This window comes from Oncorhynchus masou, chromosome 22 (genome assembly GCF_036934945.1).
Source record: "Oncorhynchus masou masou isolate Uvic2021 chromosome 22, UVic_Omas_1.1, whole genome shotgun sequence".
NCBI classification, from domain to species: domain Eukaryota; kingdom Metazoa; phylum Chordata; class Actinopteri; order Salmoniformes; family Salmonidae; genus Oncorhynchus; species Oncorhynchus masou.
This window is the reverse complement of record NC_088233.1, coordinates 3,516,492-3,537,319: the sequence shown is the minus strand read 5'-3', so window position 1 is coordinate 3,537,319 and position 20,828 is coordinate 3,516,492. Positions and strand designations below refer to the sequence as shown.

Below are 20,828 nucleotides of genomic sequence, written 5' to 3'. Positions count from 1 at the left end.
CTTGTTGCTAGCCAACTAAAATCAGTTTGGCGTACCAAGAAACTACTACAGCCGATCGGGGACAAAAAGGATGCATCCCAAATGTCTCCCTGTATAGGGCACTACATTTGGAGCCCTGTGGGCCGTGGTCTAAAGTAGCAATAGGGTGGCATTTGGGACCTGTATTCCCTAACGTTACCCTGACCTCTCCATGGCTGTCTGTCTGTGGAACAGATTTAGCTCGGAGGGTCGTGGAAGTGAGGGCCATCAAAGAGGAGGGTCGTAGAGGTGAGGGCCATCAAAGAGGAGGGTCGTAAAGGTGAGGGCCATCAAAGAGGAGGGTCGTGGAGGTGAGGGCCATCAAAGAGGAGGGTCGTGGAGGTGTTAACACTACAGGTCAAATACCTGTGGCTGGCAAGGGAGCGAAGACGGAGAGGAACCAAAGAGTAAAAGCCAGAGGGCCTTTTGAAGTTCATCCCAGCCGAGGGCCTTATGAAGTTCATCCCAGCCGAGGGCCTTATGAAGTTCATCCCAGCCGAGGGCCTTATGAAGTTCATCCCAGCCGAGGGCCTTATGAAGTTCATCCCAGCCGAGGGCCTTATGAAGTTCATCCCAGCCGAGGGCCAGAGAAGTTCATCCCAGCCGAGGGCCTTATGAAGTTCATCCCAGCCGAGGGCCTTATGAAGTTCATCCCAGCCGAGGGCCAGAGAAGTTCATCCTAGCCGAGGGCCTTATGAAGTTCATCCCAGCCGAGGGCCTTATGAAGTTCATCCCAGCCAAGGGCCAGAGAAGTTCATCCCAGCCGAGGGCCTTATGAAGTTCATCCTAGCCGAGGGCCTTATGAAGTTCATCCTAGCCGAGGGCCTTATAAAGTTCATCCCAGCCGAGGGCCTTATAAAGTTCATCCCAGCCGAGGGCCAGAGAAGTTCATCCCAGCCGAGGGCCTTATGAAGTTCATCCCAGCCGAGGGCCTTATAAAGTTCATCCCAGCCGAGGGCCTTATAAAGTTCCTCCCAGCCGAGGGCCAGAGAAGTTCATCCTAGCCGAGGGCCTTAAGAAGTTCATCCTAGCCGAGGGCCTTATAAAGTTCATCCCAGCCGAGGGCCAGAGAAGTTCATCCCAGCCGAGGGCCTTTTGAAGTTCATCCCAGCCGAGGGCCTTTTGAAGTTCATCCCAGCCGAGGGCCAGAGAAGTCGGTGCCAGCCGAGGCTGTGATTGTGTCAAGCCCATCCCAGCCGAGGGCCAGAGAAGTCGGTGCCAGCCGAGGCTATGATTGTGTCAAGCCCATCCCAGCTGAAGGTGTCATAGGTAGCCAGACCTAACCCAGAGATGCTCCAGACCAACTACTCGCTGGTTCAGCTGGGTCTGCTGACCTATGACCTGTGTGTCAACTCCTCCAGTGAGCTGTTCAGGGCAGCGCCTGTCATCCAGCTAGTGGTGTTCATGATTGGTTTTGTAGCCTGTTAATGATTCAAATGTTTTTGAACCTAATAGCTAGTTATTTTTCTTTTGTTGTTTTTGAAAATGTTCCAAAATCTTTCCCAATAACAATCAGGTCTTACTTTGTTTATAATTACTGTAATGTTGTTTAGGCCTAACTGTGATTTATCACCTGTGTTCCAGCATCCAGGACATAGCCTCGCTGTTCAACGTCATTCTCCTGATGATGCTCAACACACCCATGTTCCAGGTCGGCCTGGTCGCTCTGCTACTGGAGAGGTTTAAAGGCTTGCTGGTGCTGTCTGCCATCTACCTCACCCTCAGCATCTCATTTCACTGCTGGGTAGTGGTACGTACGGACACACACAGAGAAAGAGAGAGAGGGGCGTAGGAGTGACAGGATTCTAACTCTCATAAGAAATAATACATGTTGTGTACACATGTAGTTCTAAACATTGACCATGTTTGGTGTTTCCTCTAGAACCTGAGATGGTCAACAGTTTGAGCTGGACAAACGGCCTACAGGTTCTCTGTCTTCTGGGTTGGTAAGTTTGAAGAGACCACTTAGGTTTATTCAGCTGTACTTTTTTGAGGCTTGATAAGTGGTTGTTTCTTTACACAAGCATACTTAGTTAACAAACATGTTTGTCAGTTTTGTGGTGCGTCTTAGGCATTAAAACTGGAAAATGGTTGCTTTAATTAATGATGCTAATACCCGACTCAACAACATGTTGGTTTGTGATGTGTTGAGACATTTAACCAACTCGGTCCTTCTGTTCCACAGCTGCAGTGTTGTATTACTTCTTCTACAAACGGACGACAGTGTCATGGCGACCCGCGGCTGTATGGTGATTCTGTCTGGCTGAGGGATGCCAGAGCTCGTCAGTGAGGAGGGAGGGACTGGAGGATCTATTACCAAGTGAGGTCTGCCAGACTGGTGACAGACTTTCACTACCTGGGTGGGTCATGTTCATTTAACACCAGAAGAAAACTGACATGGAAGGACTATCTGGCCTTGTCCAATAAGAAACGCTCATTGTTTTCAGTTTCAAAACATTTTGCTACGGTGTGCTCTACTGAACACGACCCTGGACTAGGATAGAGCTAGGAGAAAGAGTGGTCCGTCCTGGTAGTTTCTCAATCAAGATGCTCCACTAATATGGACTAGTGTTGTTACAAGAGGCAGATGACACTAAAGGACAATCCGAGGTTTTCTTACAATGGATTTTTTTTTAAACAAATGCATAACGGCAATTCATTTCAGTGTTTTTACTAAAATGTGATACCGTCTCACTCCTAAATGGAACCCTATATAGTGCACTACTTTAGACCAGGGCCCTATAGAACCCTATATAGTGTACTACTGTTGACCAGAGCCCTATAGAACCCTATATAGTGCACTACTTTAGACCAGGGCCTTATAGAACACTATTCCCTATATAGTGTACTACTGTTGACCAGAGCCCTATAGAACCCTATTCCCTATACAGTGTACTACTGTTGACCAGAGCCCTATAGAACCCTATTCCCTATACAGTGTACTACTGTTGACCAGAGCCCTATAGAACCCTATTCCCTATACAGTGGGGGGGAAAAATATTTGATAACCTGCAAAATCGGCAGTGTTTCCTACTTACAAAGCATGTAGAGGTCTGTAATCTGTATCATAGGTACACTTCAACTGTGAGAGACGGAATCTAAAACAAAAATCCAGAAAATCACATTGTATGATTTTTAAGTAATTAATTAGCACTTTATTGCATGACAGAAGTATTTGATACATCAGAAAAGCAGAACTTAATATTTGGTACAGAAACCTTTGTTTGCAATTACAGAGATCATACGTTTCCTGTAGTTCTTGACCAGGTTTGCGCACACTGCAGCAGGGATTTTGGCCCACTCCTCCATACAGACCTTCTCCATATCCTTCAGGTTTCGGGGCTGTCGCTGGGCAATACGGACTTTCCACTCCCTCCAAAGATTTTCTATTGGGTTCAGGTCTGGAGACTGGCTAGGCCACTCCTTAGTTGCCCTGGCTGTGTGTTTATGGATGGGTTCAGGTCTGGAGACTGGCTAGGCCAGTCCTTAGTTGCCCTGGCTGTGTGTTTATGGATGGGTTCAGGTCTGGAGACTGGCTAGGCCACTCCAGGACCGTGAGATGCTTCTTATGGAGCCAGTCCTTAGTTGCCCTGGCTGTGTGTTTATGGATGGGTTCAGGTCTGGAGACTGGCTAGGCCACTCCAGGACCGTGAGATGCTTCTTATGGAGCCAGTCCTTAGTTGCCCTGGCTGTGTGTTTCGGGTCGTGGTCATGCTGGAAGACCCAGCCACGACCCATCTTCAATGCTCTTACTAAGGGAAGGAGGTTGTTGGCCAAGATCTTGCGATACATGGCCCCATCCATCCTCCCCTCAATAAGGTGCAGTCGTCCTGTCCCCTTTGCAGAAAAGCATCCCCAAAGAATGATGTTTCCACCTCCATGCTTCACGGTTGGGATGGTGTTCTTGGGGTTGTACTCATCCTTCTTCCTCCAAACACGGCGAGTGGAGTTTAGACCAAAAAGCTCTATTTTTGTCTCTTCAGACCACATAACCTTCTCCCATTCCTCCTCTGGATCATCCAGATGGTCATTTGCAAACTTCAGATGGGCCTGGACATGCGCTGGCTTGAGCAGGGGGACCTTAATTGCGCTGCAGGATTTTAATCCATGATGGCGTAGTGTGTTACTAATGGTTTTCTTTGAGACTGTGGTCCCAGCTCTCTCAGGTCATTGACCAGGTCCTGTCATGTAGTTCTGGGCAGATCCCTCACCTTCCTCATGATCATTGATGCCCCACAAGGTGAGATCTTGCATGGAGCCCCAGACCGATTGACCGTCATGTTGAACTTCTTCCATTTTCTAATAATTGCGCCAACGGTTGTTGCCTTCTCACCAAGCTGCTTGCCTATTGTCCTGTAGCCAATCCCAGCCTTGTGCAGGTCTACAATTTTATCCCTGATGTCCTTATACCCTCTCTGGTCTTGGCCATAGTGGAGAGGTTGGAGTCTGTTTGATTGAGTGTGTGGACAGGTGTCTTTTATACAGGTAACGAGTTCAAACAGGTGGAGTTAATACAGGTAATGAGTGGAGAACAGGGGGGCTTCTTAAAGAAAAACTAACAGGTCTGTGAGAGCCGGAATTCTTACTTAAAAATCATACAATGTAATTTTTTGGATTTTGTTTTAGATTCCGTCTCTCACAGTTGAGAGCCCTATAGAACCCTATTCCCAATATAGTACACAACTGTTGACCAGAGCCTTATAGAACCCTATTTCCTATATATAGTACACTAATGTTGCCCAGAGCCCTATAGAACCCTATTCCCAATATAGTACACGACTGTTGACCAGAGCCCTATAGAACCCTATTTCCTATATATAGTACACTAATGTTGCCCAGAGCCCTATTCCATATATAGTACACTACTGTTGACCAGAGCCCTATGGGTCCAGAGAGAGTAGTGCACTACATAGGGAATATATTGCCATTTGGGAGACATGCAGTGCCTTCACACTTCTTCCACATGTTGTTACAGCATTTAAAAGTTATTACATTTGAATGTGTTGGTCACTGGCCCATACACAATACCCCATCACGTCAAAGATAAATTGTGTTTAAATAGTTTAAAAATTAAAAGCTTATGTCTTGAGTCATTAAGTATTCAACCCCTTTATGGCCTAAATAAGTTGATTAAATGTTTGCTTAACAAGTCACGTAAGTTTAAGTTTAAGGCACCACCACCACTATTAGACCACAGTGGTCTGAAATAGCCCTCACTGCATTCCCTTGGCCAGGGAATACATGTTGTATGTTAGTTACTGCATTCCCTTGGCCTGGGGAATACATGCTGTATGTTACAGTTACTGCATTCCCTTGGCCTGGGGAATACATGCTGTATGTTAGTCACTGCATTCCCTTGGCCTGGGGAATACATGCTGTATGTTAGTCACTGCATTCCCTTGGCCAGGGGAATACATGCTGTATGTTAGTTACTGCATTCCCTTGGCCAGGGGAATACATGCTGTATGTTAGTTACTGCATTCCCTTGGCCAGGGGAATACATGCTGTATGTTAGTTACTGCATTCCCTTGGCCAGGGGAATACATGCTGCATGTTAGTTACTGCATTCCCTTGGCCAGGGGAATACATGCTGTATGTTAGTTACTGCATTCCCTTGGCCAGGGGAATACATGCTGTATGTTAGTTACTGCATTCCCTTGGCCAGGGGAATACATGCTGTATGTTAGTTACTGCATTCCCTTGGCCTGGGGAATACATGCTGTATGTTCCAGTTACTGCATTCCCTTGGCCTGGGGAATACATGCTGTATGTTAGTTACTGCATTCCCTTGGCCTGGGGAATACATGCTGTATGTTAGTTATTGCATTCCCTTGGCCAGGGGAATACATGCTGTATGTTAGTTACTGCATTCCCTTGGCCAGGGGAATACATGCTGTATGTTAGTTACTGCATTCCCTTGGCCAGGGGAATACATGCTGTATGTTAGTTACTGCATTCCCTTGGCCTGGGGAATACATGCTGTATGTTAGTTATTGCATTCCCTTGGCCAGGGGAATACATGCTGTATGTTAGTTATTGCATTCCCTTGGCCAGGGGAATACATGCTGTATGTTAGTTACTGCATTCCCTTGGCCAGGGGAATACATGCTGTATGTTAGTTACTGCATTCCCTTGGCCAGGGGAATACATGCTGTATGTTAGTTACTGCATTCCCTTGGCCTGGGGAATACATGCTGTATGTTAGTTACTGCATTCACTCCAAATGAAGTGCTTGATACATCTCTATGGCGGTGTTTACACAGGCAGTCTAATTCTGATCTGCAGCCAGTCTAATTCTGATCTGCAGCCGGATCACAGTGATTTATACTACAGATTCCTCTATGTTCTTGACTTCCTACTCCCATGTCAATGCCAGGGCTGTTGGCATGAGGATCTGGAAGCAGATTCTTTCCTGAACAGTCATGTCACCTTTGTGAATGAGATGTGTCTAGGCAGTTGTCACTACTACTAACGGAAGATTAAAAAAAAATGCTGCAATCACTGATTTATTGGGGATGATCTGAATTGCATCGATTCCTCACATCCTTAAAACTAATTTCACAAGAAGGTCAAAGGTTTTGAGAGGGTGCGAGGAATCCAGGCAATGCAATTCAGATTCACTGTGGTGCCCTCTGGTAGATGTCTCTAGCACCACCTTGTGGTGATCTATTTCTACTACAGTCCTCAGACTAATGAAGCCAATTCCAAAGCATCAATAGGCTGGCTCACTCCAAATCTGTCACAATTTCACCAGTAAAGACGAGGTATAAAACTGAGGCTTAAATACAGAAGCAAAATAAGTTTTATTTGGACATCATAGTGCCCAAAAGTTGAGTGAGGAAAAGTGCATTAATAAAAAACTGCTTATGATTTGATACCAAATGGTTTTGTTGACCTTTTTCTACATTGAGCATTTAAGCCTCAGTTTGGGATTTATTCCTCTTTAGATAAGATGGAAACCCACACCCTTCAGTATTTCTCTTTAGATAGGGTGTGGGTCCATCTTTCAGTATTCACATTTTGAAACCTACCTGGAATCAACACAGATTTGTAATAAGGACCTTTAAAAACAAAAACACAGGCTGCCTCCTTTCATTACCAGTAGAAATGATGCAGTTTTGTACAAATGTCTCTTTATTTAGTGAAAGGCAACCCCAATCCCCACCCTCTTGTCAGTGCAGTCCATATTCTGTGGTGGAGCCCACTTCATGATGTTCTTCTGTATCATTTGGCAATATAACAATCTGTAACAGGACACACACAGGGACCAGACATGAAACACTATGGTGAACGAGTGTCAGAACTCGGAAATGGAGAAATGTCCGACTTGGAAACTTGTTGTAAAGAGTTAATACTCGTCTCGGAAAGTATCCGAATCAACTAATAGGAAGCTCTACATTTAACTCACGAGGTTCTGACTCGTCATGAATGCAGCATAAGTCTCTCTGATTGTTTCCTTACCTGTCAGACATAGATGCCGACCCACAGTAACAGAAACAACACTCCGAAGCCCATGAAGAGCGACGCCACCAGGGAGATGAGCAGCTCTTTGTACATGTCTCTGGTGTATTTTGTGGACGTTACCTCGTAGCTGGGAGAGAGTTATGGTGCTAATCATAGTTGTACACAACAGACCAACCGTTACATCCTGTCTATCAAAAACATTCTCACTTACGGCCAACATATTCACCTACAGTAGTGTATATTATCTCTGTGAATATTCAGACTCAGCAACTGCTTCTATCTGCCTGTTCTTCATTCCTACGTCGTAGGGAGACACAGGGCATATTCGTTGACATTGGTGTGTTAATACTGGGCTGCAACAAAAGCCTACACGTTCACAGTGTCCCCATTCACCAGGTTTGAAGACCACTGATTCATGGTAAAATATATATTTTAAAAAACTGTCACTATGATGACAGATGACCATGGAAGGATACACGAAGAACCACGCAGTGAAGAACATGCCGATAGCCAGTAGGACCACAGTGAGGTGGGGGAAGACTGCCGGGTTCACCGGACTGGTATATCTCGTCATCGCCTCCAGCTCCTGGGGGAAGAAGAACGGAGACAATGTGGAGATTCACTCAGTGTGCTTCTGGTTAGGGACAATATCCCACATTTCAAAATGGACAGGTATGTTGCCAGCTGTAAATAAACATGGGGTTTCAACTTACTAACTAGGTAAATATGAGTTTTGTACAGATCAACCAGCTTATTGACTGACTTGATCATAACAGGTGAAGTTCTCTGGTCTTAACTTGGCCTTGTCTGTGGGAGGCTGTATTTAGTGTTAGCTTACTAGCTACAGTAGCAAGTCAAGCTTGATCTATATATAGTTCCCGCTACATTGGCATAGCTAGCTACTGTATTCCCATCATAACATAGCTACATGTTATGTTATTCGATTTAACTGATGAATAGCTATAAAACGTAGTTCACTAGCTACAGACATAACGTTAATGAATAAGGTTAGCTGAACTAGTATCTGTGCGTTAGAGACTTCATAAAAATAAATTCATGACTTATGTGCACTTTTTACAATCAAGTCATACGAGGAATAGTTGCCATTTTACACAGAAAATGTATATGTTAAAAAGCCTTGTCAAAATAAGTTAATTTATCACTAAATATGGAGTTTTGCTGAGCAACCATCTTATTTTACTCCCGTTACGGCCGGTATGTACTTACAAAAACATGTCTACAAATATTTTTAAACGGGCCATCGAATAAATGCCTGTTCAGCTCACTCACGCTCACAGCTGACGCTCGGTCTGAACATTAACACGCATCGCTTGCCGTACGGTTTTAGAAGCGGATATTTCATATCGGAGAGAAATAGTTCTCCAAAAACTAAAGGTTAAATTGATACATCTTTGTATAGGGTTAGGGTTTCCCCACACGGTCATATCTCCATGTTATGGCGCTTGTTTACTGATAACAGACACCAGAGGACTGACTTCCTGCGCTAATGAGTTATCTGCTTCTCTCAACACCTGTGTGTAAACAGAAGACACCAAACCTGTTGTCACTGAAAAATACTGTCGGCTGCAACTATGTTAAAACAAAACTGAAAGTGTCTATCTTATGTGGTGTCCTGTGTGAATTTAAGTATGCTCTCTCAAATTCTCTCTCTCGGAGGACCTGAGCCCTAGGACCATGCCTCAGGACTACCTGGCATGATGATTCCTTGCTGTCCCCAGTCCACCTGGCCTTGCTGCTGCTCCTGTTTCAACTGTTCTGCCTGCGGCTATGGAACCCTGACCTGTTCACCGGACGTGCTTCCTGTCCCAAACCTGCTGTTTTCAACTCTCTAGAGACAGCAGGAGGGGTAGAGATATTCTCAATGATCGGCTATGAAAAGCCAACTGACATTTACTCCTGAGGTGCTGACCTGTTGCACCCTCGACAACCACTGTGATCATTATTATTTGACCAGCTGGTCATTTATGAACATTTTGACCATGTTGTTATAATCTCCACCCGGCACAGCTAGAAGAGGACTGGCCACCCCTCATAGCCTGGTTCCTCTAGGTTTATAATCTCCACCCGGCACAGTCAGAAGAGGACTGGCCACCCCACATAGCCTGGTTCCTCTCTAGGTTTATAATCTCCACCCGGCACAGCTAGAAGAGGACTGGCCACCCCACATAGCCTGGTTCCTCTCTAGGTTTATAATCTCCACCCGGCACAGCCAGAAGAGGACTGGCCACCCCTCATAACCTGGTTCCTCTCTAGGTTTCTTCCTAGGTTTTGGCCTTTCCAGGGAGTATTTCCTAGCCACCGTGCTTCTACACCTGCATTGCTTGCTGTTTGGGGTTTTAGGCTGGGTTTCTGTACAGCACTTTGAGATATCAGCTGATGTAAGAAGGGCTTTATAAATATATATTGATTGATATTTAGCGTTTGTGACCTGAACAGGGATTTGTGTTTCTAGAACCGTACCGCAATTGACATTTCCATTTAATTTGAGTATTTGGATCGTTTTAGTTTCCAGAGCCAATTTGTATTTTAATAAACAGAACATGTAGCTAAAATCCTTGGACTAAGGAGTAACGTGAATTTAGGCTCCTTTCGTAGAATAGTGGGCTAGTAAAGCTAATGTAGGCTAGTAAGCAATTACAACCCGGAAATGGCTATCTACAACATCCATTTGAATACATATAATGCTAGGTTTTAGACAAATCGCAATACACAGCTATAAGTCTCATTTTATGATCAAGTTATTCTTAGAAAAGTGTGCATTAGCGACAAATCACTTACCATTTTGTTGAGTTTCTTGTTCCTACTGCAGAATCCCAATACTTGTAAAGAGCCACGTCAGTTCTGCCGACGTTCTCAAGCAGCGCAAAAATACTTGGCCGCCACCTAGCGGGCTGGAGAAACAGTTTCATGCGGAATCCTTCGTTTATTTATTCCATTTTTTATTCCGAAACAGAGATTTTTACATTAGATTAATTTTAAGATTAGCACAAAATAATTTAACAGATTATTTGACATGAAATTATTGTGCAAATCTTAAAATTAATCGATAAAATAACTTTGTTCCTGGCTGTGATATGCTGCTAAGAGCTCTCTCTCTCTCTCTCGCTCTCCACAAACCAAAACACATTTTGTTTCCAATCAATATTTTATTTACTGCATGCGTTCATATTATGACAACATGCTCTTCAAAACAAAACAAAAAGACAAAAACAGCAAAGACTTAAAAATAAATGGCATGATCATGTATTAAAAACAAAGTAAGAGGTTCGACTAAAAAGCACACAGATTTATAGGGAGAACTTTTAAAGCAGGAACAGGAATAGTGTAGAGGTGAATGCGGGAGGGGTGAATATGCTTTACAAAGTGATTCAATGTTCAAGTATTTTAGTGTTCTTTAAGCCATAAGAATTAGAGTAAGAAGATAAATATATTTCAAAATGAGTGATTTGATTTGTTTCATTGTAAAGTTTTAATTAGAAAGTCCCGTGTGCGTGCGTGCACATGCCCATGTGTTTTCTTTCTCAGCGACACAGGTAAAAGGAGAATAGGGATTTTGATTGGCATAGAATTTCATAAAACAACATTTACATATTAATGATACAACGTACATGATACAGTAATAAGGAGTAAAAATTATAGTGATAAAACAGAAATAACATGAAAAAGGAGCATAGATTGTTACAAAATGAAGCTACATAGTAACACGTAATCAGCTTCTATACCAGTTGGAACCAGTTGGAACCAGTTGAAACCATTTGGAACCAGTTGGAACCAGTTGGAACCAGTTGAAACCATTTGGAACCAGTTGGAACCAGTTGAAACCAGTTGGAACCAGTTGGAAACACCATCAGAGCATTAAGCAGTCCGTATATACAGTGCTAAACTACAAGTACTATGCTGGTGTCACTATAAAGGCTGGCTGGTGCATTATAAATACACTAAAACAGTACACTGTACTCATGTATGGCAAAATCATATTGGTAATACAGTATAATACTATATGTTTATATTGTGTCATCTTTAATTAAGTATATTCATTTGATTATTTGTTTTTGAATTTAGATTTCTTATGACATGACAGGTCAGGTAAGATTTAACACACACTGGTCAGAGGGATATTGTGTCAATACATCTGTTTCAACCAACCTTGGGCCTGTATTGGTGATCAAAGATATTTTTGGGGGACATCGACAATGGGAACTTGATCCTAGATCAGCACTCCTACCCTGAGAACTGATCCTAGATCAGCACTCCTACCCTGAGAACTGATCCTAGATCAGCACTCGGTAGGAGGATCCTAGATCAGCACTCCCACTCTAAGGCGATTTCTGAAAAGGGGCCCAGGTCTCTGTATTGGAGAGAGATGGTGCATTCTGAACTTGAGATGGGAATATGTATTTTGTTAACTTGAGATATTCAGATACCAAATAATATCCAAAGGGGTCCTTCATCACTTACTAATACATGTATATACTACATTCTGTATTCCATGACATATGAGGAACACAATCAATGTTGTTTCAAAGAGGACAGTGGTCAGTGAGTAAGGAAAAGATATCACTACAAAACGTATAGGCTAATAACAGAGTACATGTGTTTTCCAGAGGAGATAGTTATAAACATGGCTGAAGGGAAAGGGTGTTGTTTCCCGTCAGGGAGGGGAAGACAAAAAGCGTTACACATATTCAGAGCAATGAATGGAAAGGCTAGAATAATACAATACTCCAGTGTATAAATCCATCACTCTTTCAGTAGGCTGCTAGCGTGGCTTCTGGCCAAAACTTTTTCTCCTTCAGTTACACAAGGCCATGTCACAAAATGGCCACCTTTTGTTAGTTTAAATAAATAGGATTTTAAACACTGTGGCTCAAACATGAACGGCATTCAATCAATCAGCATTCAATCAAGTCCATGAGCTGCTTCTGTCTTGAGATAAGCCAACCTTCTCGTAGAGAAAGATAAGGCACCAGTGGTTTAACAAACACCATTCAGATGTTGATATTTGTGTGGGTTATCAACATCATCATCGAGAGCTGAAAGAAATCGCCAATCTTCTACAATTCAAGCATATAAAGTTAACATACATGTTGCTAAGAAAGTACTTTGTCATAAACACAAATGTAGTATTTGCTAGTGGTCCAGTGAGTGAGTTACCGTGTACTAAGTTTCCAGTGGGCGAGTTACAGCGTAAAATGTATTTTCATTGTTCTTCAAACATATAGTCAGTGTTGGACCTGAACAATTAATGCAGTTATCAGCTTCTGAGACCATACAATGTTCCAGATCATACAGTGTATATACAGTGTTCCAGATCATACAGTGTATATACAGTGTTCCAGATCATACAGTATATATACAGTGTTCCAGATCATACAGTGTTCCAGATCATACAGTGTATATACAATGTTCCAGATCATACAGTGTTCCAGATCATACAGTGTTCCAGATCATACAGTGTTCCAGATCATACAGTGTATATACAATGTTCCAGATCATACAATGTTCCAGATCATACAGTGTATATACAGTGTTCCAGATCATACAGTGTATATACAGTGTTCCAGATCATACAGTATATATACAGTGTTCCAGATCATACAGTGTTCCAGATCATACAGTGTATATACAATGTTCCAGATCATACAGTGTTCCAGATCATACAGTGTTCCAGATCATACAGTGTTCCAGATCATAGTGTATATACAGTGTTCCAGATCATAGTGTATATACAGTGTTCCAGATCATACAGTGTATATACAGTGTTCCAGATCATACAGTGTTCCAGATCATACAGTGTTCCAGATCATACAGTGTATATACAGTGTTCCAGATCATACAGTGTTCCAGATTATACAGTGTTCCAGATCATAGTGTATATACAGTGTTCCAGATCATAGTGTATATACAGTGTTCCAGATCATACATTGTATATACAGTGTTCCAGATCATACAGTGTTCCAGATCATACAGTGTTCCAGATCATACAGTGTTCCAGGTCGTACAGTGTATATACAGTGTTCCAGATCATACAGTGTTCCAGATCATACAGTGTTCCAGATCATAGTGTATATACAGTGTTCCAGATCATACAGTGTATATACAGTGTTCCATCCAGTCATATAATTAGAGTTATTCTAACTCTATGGTTCCAGTACAGTGTTCCAGATTATACAGTGTAGCTGTGCTGCTGAGATCATACATTGCAGAGCCATACTGTGTATTTAGAAAGATATGGTTCTTATACAGTGTACAGTGTTTATCCTCAGCATTGTGTTCCCAGTTATCTGAGTGTATATCTAGTCTTATCATGGTGAGTCATTCCTTGTAGATATAAAATGTATTTACTCCTGTGAATCAATGCATTTCAAATTAAAATGTGTTTCTTTATATAACATTGGCCTTCGTGGATCAACTAGCTACCTGTATAGATCCATCATCACCAAAAACAAGCTGATGTTGCTGAAAACACATCCCAGCGACCAGTAGCTTATCTGTTACGACACATTTATACACTACGTACGCAGCGCAAGTAGTGCACTATATAGGGAATAGGGTTCTATAGGGCTCTGGTCTAAAGCAGTGTACTATATAGGGCATAGGGTTCTATAGGGCTCTGGTCTAAAGTAGTGTACTATATAGGGAATAGGGTTCTATAAGGCTCTGGTCTATAGTAGTGCACTATATAGGGAATATGGTTCTATAGGGCTCTGGTCTATAGTAGTGCACTATATAGGGAATATGGTTCTATAGGGCTCTGGTCTATAGTAGTGCACTATATAGGGAATAGGGTTCTATAGGGCTCTGGTCTAAAGTAGTGCACTATATAGGGAATAGGGTTCTATAGGGCTCTGGTCTATAGTAGTGCACTATATAGGGAATAGGGTTCTATAGGGCTCTGGTCTAAAGTAGTGCTACTATATAGGGAATAGGGTTCTATAGGGCTCTGGTCTAAAGTAGTGCACTATATAGGGAATAGGGTTCAATAGGGCTTTGGTCTATAGTAGTGCACTATATAGGGAATAGGGTTCTATAGGGCCCTGGTCTAAATCAGCTGAGATCAGCTGTGAACATGACGCCCCTTATTATTTGCTGAGGCACAGCCTGCGTCCCCAATGGTACCCTATTCCCTATTTAGTACACAATAGAGGGAATGGGGTTCTATTTGGGACTAAGACAGTGTTCTAGAACCAAATGGAATTTCCATTAAACATTAAACCATTAGTTCAAAACAAGGTTTTGTTTTCAGTCATTAGGAAATGTTAGAGTGTAGATAAGAAAACCAGTTCAGTAAAATGTGTAAGGATGCTATAAATTGGCAAAAAAAAAAATAGTTATTAAGACATAATATACAGTGCATTCAGAAAGTATTCACACCCCTTGACTTTTTCCACATTTTGTTACGTTAAAACCTTATTCTAAAATGGATTAAATCATTTTTTCCCCCGTCATTAATCTGTACACAATACCACACAATGACGAAACAGGTTTTTAGATTTTTTTGCAAAAGTTTAAAAGAAACAAAAACAGAAATACCTTATTTACATGAGTATTCAGACCCTTTGCTATGAGACTCTAAAGTTCAGGTACATCCTGTTTCCATTGATCATCCTTCTCTGGTCTGATGAAACCAAGATCTTTGGCCTGAATGCCAAGCGTCATGTCGGGAGGAAACCTGACACCATCCCTACTGGGGAAGCATGGTGGTGGCAGCATTATGCTGTGGGGATGTTTTTAAGTAGCAGGAACTGGGAGACTAGGCAGGATCGAGGGAAGATGAACGGAGCAAAGTTCAGAGAGATCCTTGATGAAAACCTTCCCCAGAGTGCTCAGGACCAAAGACAGGGGGCGAAGGTTCACCTTCCAAAAGGACAACGACCCTAAGCACACAGGCAAGACAACGCAAAATATATATATATTTTTTTAATAAGGTTGTAACGTAACAAAATCTGGAAAAAGTCTGAATACATTCCCGAATGCCCTGTAAATCATCATGATAGACATGCGTATCACATCATATACGGCATAGGAGCTTGGGTGGATACAGTTCCACACTCATGCCTCTCTCATAAGTTTGAGAGCAGAACAAATAGTTTTTCGATCCCCTATTGGAAGGACAGAGCCAGAGAGAGAGGAGAGAGGAGAGAGGAGAGAGGAGAGAGGAGAGAGGAGAGAGGAGAGAGGAGAGAGGAGAGAGATGGGATAGGAGGTGTCGTAGTTAAGAAACCCTGGGTCAGTCATGGGAAATGTTCAAAGCAGAATACTAGTTTGCATGCTTAGTTTCCTCTCCTCTCACGTGCAGCTGCTTTGTATGAGGAAGTAGAAGTCAGAGTGTGGCGGTGTGGTAGATCCGTTCTTCTCCTCTACGCCACACCTCACTTCACTCTACCAGAAGGAGAAGAGGGCAGAGGTCAAGTTTAGAGGAAGAAACTTTCATACAGATTTTAAATGGTCAAATGTATTTATATTCAATACTCACAGACTTGGCCACTCTGAAGTGATAGGCAACGTCCTGGAATGACAGGACAGATACTGACCACAGGTGATCTGTCCCCTGAGGAGAAAGAGGTTAAGAGGTCAGTCAGTAGCTCCATAAACTGGGAAGTCAGTAACAGGGGTTTTGGGGTCAATTCCAAAGTTAATTTGGGAAGTATTATAATGTCAGTTGAAGTGGAATTGACCCCCAAAACTCCAGTAACATCTCTATTGTTTTATGATGGTAGTAGATGTACCTCAGTAGCTGTCCTTTCTCCAGCGTAGAGCTCTGTCTCTCTGTGGTCGGGACACAGACGTCCTCTGGTGACTGCACACTGCTTGACCCACACACTGACGCTGGATCTGAGGACGGGAGGGAGGAGGAATATGATGTTGTTTGTATTATTGATCTTATCATTGGATATATCCACGAGATGGTGTGCCTGGCAGTTGCATATGTGTGAACGGTAGATATACTGTAGCTGTCAGGTGAACGGTAGATATACTGTAGCTGTCAGAACGGTAGATATACTGTAGCTGTCAGGTGAATGGTAGATATACTGTAGCTGTCAGAACGGTAGATATACTGTAGCTGTCAGGTGAACGGTAGATATACTGTAGCTGTCAGGTGAATGGTAGATATACTGTAGCTGTCAGGTGAACGGTAGATATACTGTAGCTGTCAGGTGAATGGTAGATATACTGTAGCTGTCAGGTGAACGGTAGATATACTGTAGCTGTCAGAACGGTAGATATACTGTAGCTGTCAGAACGGTAGATATACTGTAGCTGTCAGAACGGTAGATATACTGTAGCTGTCAGAACGGTAGATATACTGTAGCTGTCAGGTGAATGGTAGATATACTGTAGCTGTCAGAACGGTAGATATACTGTAGCTGTCAGGTGAACGGTAGATATACTGTAGCTGTCAGAACGGTAGATATACTGTAGCTGTCAGGTGAACGGTAGATATACTGTAGCTGTCAGAACGGTAGATATACTGTAGCTGTCAGGTGAACGGTAGATATACTGTAGCTGTCAGGTGAATGGTAGATATACTGTAGCTGTCAGGTGAATGGTAGATATACTGTAGCTGTCAGGTGAATGGTAGATATACTGTAGCTGTCAGGTGAACGGTAGATATACTGTAGCTGTCAGAACGGTAGATATACTGTAGCTGTCAGGTGAATGGTAGATATACTGTAGCTGTCAGGTGAACGGTAGATATACTGTAGCTGTCAGGTGAATGGTAGATATACTGTAGCTGTCAGGTGAATGGTAGATATACTGTAGCTGTCAGAACGGTAGATATACTGTAGCTGTCAGGTGAACGGTAGATATACTGTAGCTGTCAGGTGAATGGTAGATATACTGTAGCTGTCAGGTGAATGGTAGATATACTGTAGCTGTCAGAACGGTAGATATACTGTAGCTGTCAGGTGAACGGTAGATATACTGTAGCTGTCAGGTGAACGGTAGATATACTGTAGCTGTCAGGTGAATGGTAGATATACTGTAGCTGTCAGAACGGTAGATATACTGTAGCTGTCAGGTGAATGGTAGATATACTGTAGCTGTCAGAACGGTAGATATACTGTAGCTGTCAGAACGGTAGATATACTGTAGCTGTCAGGTGAACGGTAGATATACTGTAGCTGTCAGAACGGTAGATATACTGTAGCTGTCAGGTGAATGGTAGATATACTGTAGCTGTCAGGTGAACGGTAGATATACTGTAGCTGTCAGGTGAATGGTAGATATACTGTAGCTGTCAGGTGAATGGTAGATATACTGTAGCTGTCAGAACGGTAGATATACTGTAGCTGTCAGAACGGTAGATATACTGTAGCTGTCAGGTGAATGGTAGATATACTGTAGCTGTCAGAACGGTAGATATACTGTAGCTGTCAGGTGAATGGTAGATATACTGTAGCTGTCAGGTGAACGGTAGATATACTGTAGCTGTCAGGTGAACGGTAGATATACTGTAGCTGTCAGAACGGTAGATATACTGTAGCTGTCAGGTGAATGGTAGATATACTGTAGCTGTCAGGTGAATGGTAGATATACTGTAGCTGTCAGGTGAACGGTAGATATACTGTAGCTGTCAGGTGAATGGTAGATATACTGTAGCTGCCAGGTGAATGGTAGATATACTGTAGCTGTCAGGTGAATGGTAGATATACTGTAGCTGTCAGAACGGTAGATATACTGTAGCTGTCAGGTGAACGGTAGATATACTGTAGCTGTCAGAACGGTAGATATACTGTAGCTGTCAGGTGAATGGTAGATATACTGTAGCTGTCAGGTGAACGGTAGATATACTGTAGCTGTCAGGTGAATGGTAGATATACTGTAGCTGTCAGGTGAACGGTAGATATACTGTAGCTGTCAGGTGAATGGTAGATATACTGTAGCTGTCAGGTGAATGGTAGATATACTGTAGCTGTCAGGTGAACGGTAGATATACTGTAGCTGTCAGGTGAATGGTAGATATACTGTAGCTGTCAGAACGGTAGATATACTGTAGCTGTCAGGTGAACGGTAGATATACTGTAGCTGTCAGGTGAACGGTAGATATACTGTAGCTGTCAGGTGAATGGTAGATATACTGTAGCTGTCAGGTGAATGGTAGATATACTGTAGCTGTCAGAACGGTAGATATACTGTAGCTGTCAGGTGAACGGTAGATATACTGTAGCTGTCAGAACGGTAGATATACTGTAGCTGTCAGAACGGTAGATATACTGTAGCTGTCAGGTGAATGGTAGATATACTGTAGCTGTCAGGTGAATGGTAGATATACTGTAGCTGTCAGGTGAATGGTAGATATACTGTAGCTGTCAGGTGAATGGTAGATATACTGTAGCTGTCAGGTGAACGGTAGATATACTGTAGCTGTCAGAACGGTAGATATACTGTAGCTGTCAGAACGGTAGATATACTGTAGCTGTCAGAACGGTAGATATACTGTAGCTGTCAGGTGAACGGTAGATATACTGTAGCTGTCAGAACGGTAGATATACTGTAGCTGTCAGAACGGTAGATATACTGTAGCTGCCAGGTGAACGGTAGATATACTGTAGCTGTCAGAACGGTAGATATACTGTAGCTGTCAGAACGGTAGATATACTGTAGCTGTCAGAACGGTAGATATACTGTAGCTGTCAGGTGAATGGTAGATATACTGTAGCTGTCAGGTGAATGGTAGATATACTGTAGCTGCCAGGTGAATGGTAGATATACTGTAGCTGTCAGGTGAACGGTAGATATACTGTAGCTGTCAGGTGAACGGTAGATATACTGTAGCTGTCAGGTGAATGGTAGATATACTGTAGCTGTCAGAACGGTAGATATACTCTAGCTGTCAGGTGAACGGTAGATATACTGTAGCTGTCAGGTGAACGGTAGATATACTGTAGCTGTCAGGTGAATGGTAGATATACTGTAGCTGTCAGGTGAATGGTAGATATACTGTAGCTGTCAGAACGGTAGATATACTGTAGCTGTCAGAACGGTAGATATACTGTAGCTGTCAGAACGGTAGATATACTGTAGCTGTCAGGTGAATGGTAGATATACTGTAGCTGTCAGGTGAATGGTAGATATACTGTAGCTGTCAGGTGAATGGTAGATATACTGTAGCTGTCAGGTGAATGGTAGATATACTGTAGCTGTCAGGTGAATGGTAGATATACTGTAGCTGTCAGGTGAACGGTAGATATACTGTAGCTGTCAGGTGAACGGTAGATATACTGTAGCTGTCAGGTGAATGGTAGATATACTGTAGCTGTCAGAACGGTAGATATACTGTAGCTGTCAGGTGAACGGTAGATATACTGTAGCTGTCAGGTGAATGGTAGATATACTGTAGCTGTCAGGTGAATGGTAGATATACTGTAGCTGTCAGGTGAATGGTAGATATACTGTAGCTGTCAGGTGAATGGTAGATATACTGTAGCTGTCAGGTGAACGGTAGATATACTGTAGCTGTCAGGTGAATGGTAGATATACTGTAGCTGTCAGAATGGTAGATATACTGTAGCTGTCAGGTGAATGGTAGATATACTGTAGCTGTCAGAACGGTAGATATACTGTAGCTGTCAGGTGAATGGTAGATATACTGTAGCTGTCAGGTGAACGGTAGATATACTGTAGCTGTCAGGTGAATGGTAGATATACTGTAGCTGTCAGGTGAATGGTAGATATACTGTAGCTGTCAGGTGAATGGTAGATATACTGTAGCTGTCAGGTGAATGGTAGATATACTGTAGCTGTCAGGTGAATGGTAGATATACTGTAGCTGTCAGGTGAACGGTAGATATACTGTAGCTGTCAGAACGGTAGATATACTGTAGCTGTCAGGTGAATGGTAGATATACTGTAGCTGTCAGGTGAACGGTAGATATACTGTAGCTGTCAGGTGAACGGTAGATATACTGTAGCTGTCAGTTGAACGGTAGATATACTGTAGCTGTCAGAACGGTAGATATACTGTAGCTGTCAGAACGGTAGATATACTGTAGCTGTCAGAACGGTAGATATACTGTAGCTGCCAGGTGAACGGTAGATATACTGTAGCTGTCAGGTGAATGGTAGATATACTGTAGCTGTCAGGTGAACGGTAGATATACTGTAGCTGTCAGAATGGTAGATATACTGTAGCTGTCAGGTGAATGGTAGATATACTGTAGCTGTCAGGTGAATGGTAGATATACTGTAGCTGTCAGGTGAACGGTAGATATACTGTAGCTGTCAGGTGAACGGTAGATATACTGTAGCTGTCAGAACGGTAGATATACTGTAGCTGTCAGGTGAACGGTAGATATACTGTAGCTGTCAGGTGAACGGTA

General features: G+C 42.8%; 3 protein-coding genes across 5 annotated transcripts in view; 1 reads left to right on the top strand and 2 right to left on the bottom strand.

The window, feature by feature from the left end:
• The first annotated feature begins 1,308 nt into the window (after positions 1 to 1,308).
• Positions 1,309 to 1,924, top strand: LOC135508905 (transmembrane protein 138-like). Its single transcript, XM_064929126.1, has 3 exons — positions 1,309 to 1,424; positions 1,603 to 1,768; positions 1,901 to 1,924. Exons 1-3 carry the CDS (start codon positions 1,309 to 1,311, stop codon positions 1,922 to 1,924), a joined length of 306 nt encoding a protein of 101 aa, XP_064785198.1.
• A 5,210-nt stretch (positions 1,925 to 7,134) lies between these two features.
• On the bottom strand, positions 7,135 to 10,372 carry tmem258 (transmembrane protein 258). The gene is made up of 4 exons (XM_064929127.1): positions 10,282 to 10,372; positions 7,959 to 8,068; positions 7,480 to 7,609; positions 7,135 to 7,262 (listed from the first exon to the last, which is right to left on the bottom strand). Exons 1-3 carry the CDS (start codon positions 10,282 to 10,284, stop codon positions 7,483 to 7,485), a joined length of 240 nt encoding a protein of 79 aa, XP_064785199.1. The 5' UTR covers positions 10,285 to 10,372; the 3' UTR covers positions 7,135 to 7,262; positions 7,480 to 7,482.
• A 1,430-nt stretch (positions 10,373 to 11,802) lies between these two features.
• The window catches only part of myrf (myelin regulatory factor), an 86,499-nt gene continuing 77,473 nt past the window's right edge, over positions 11,803 to 20,828 (bottom strand). For all 3 annotated transcript variants that reach the window (XM_064929093.1, XM_064929094.1, XM_064929096.1), the window contains exons 22-24: positions 16,233 to 16,338; positions 15,980 to 16,054; positions 11,803 to 15,885 (exon numbers count right to left, since the gene is read on the bottom strand). In XM_064929093.1, coding sequence (XP_064785165.1) covers positions 15,793 to 15,885; positions 15,980 to 16,054; positions 16,233 to 16,338 — 274 coding nt within the window. In that variant the 3' untranslated portion in view covers positions 11,803 to 15,792. The remainder of the gene's footprint in view (positions 15,886 to 15,979; positions 16,055 to 16,232; positions 16,339 to 20,828) is intronic.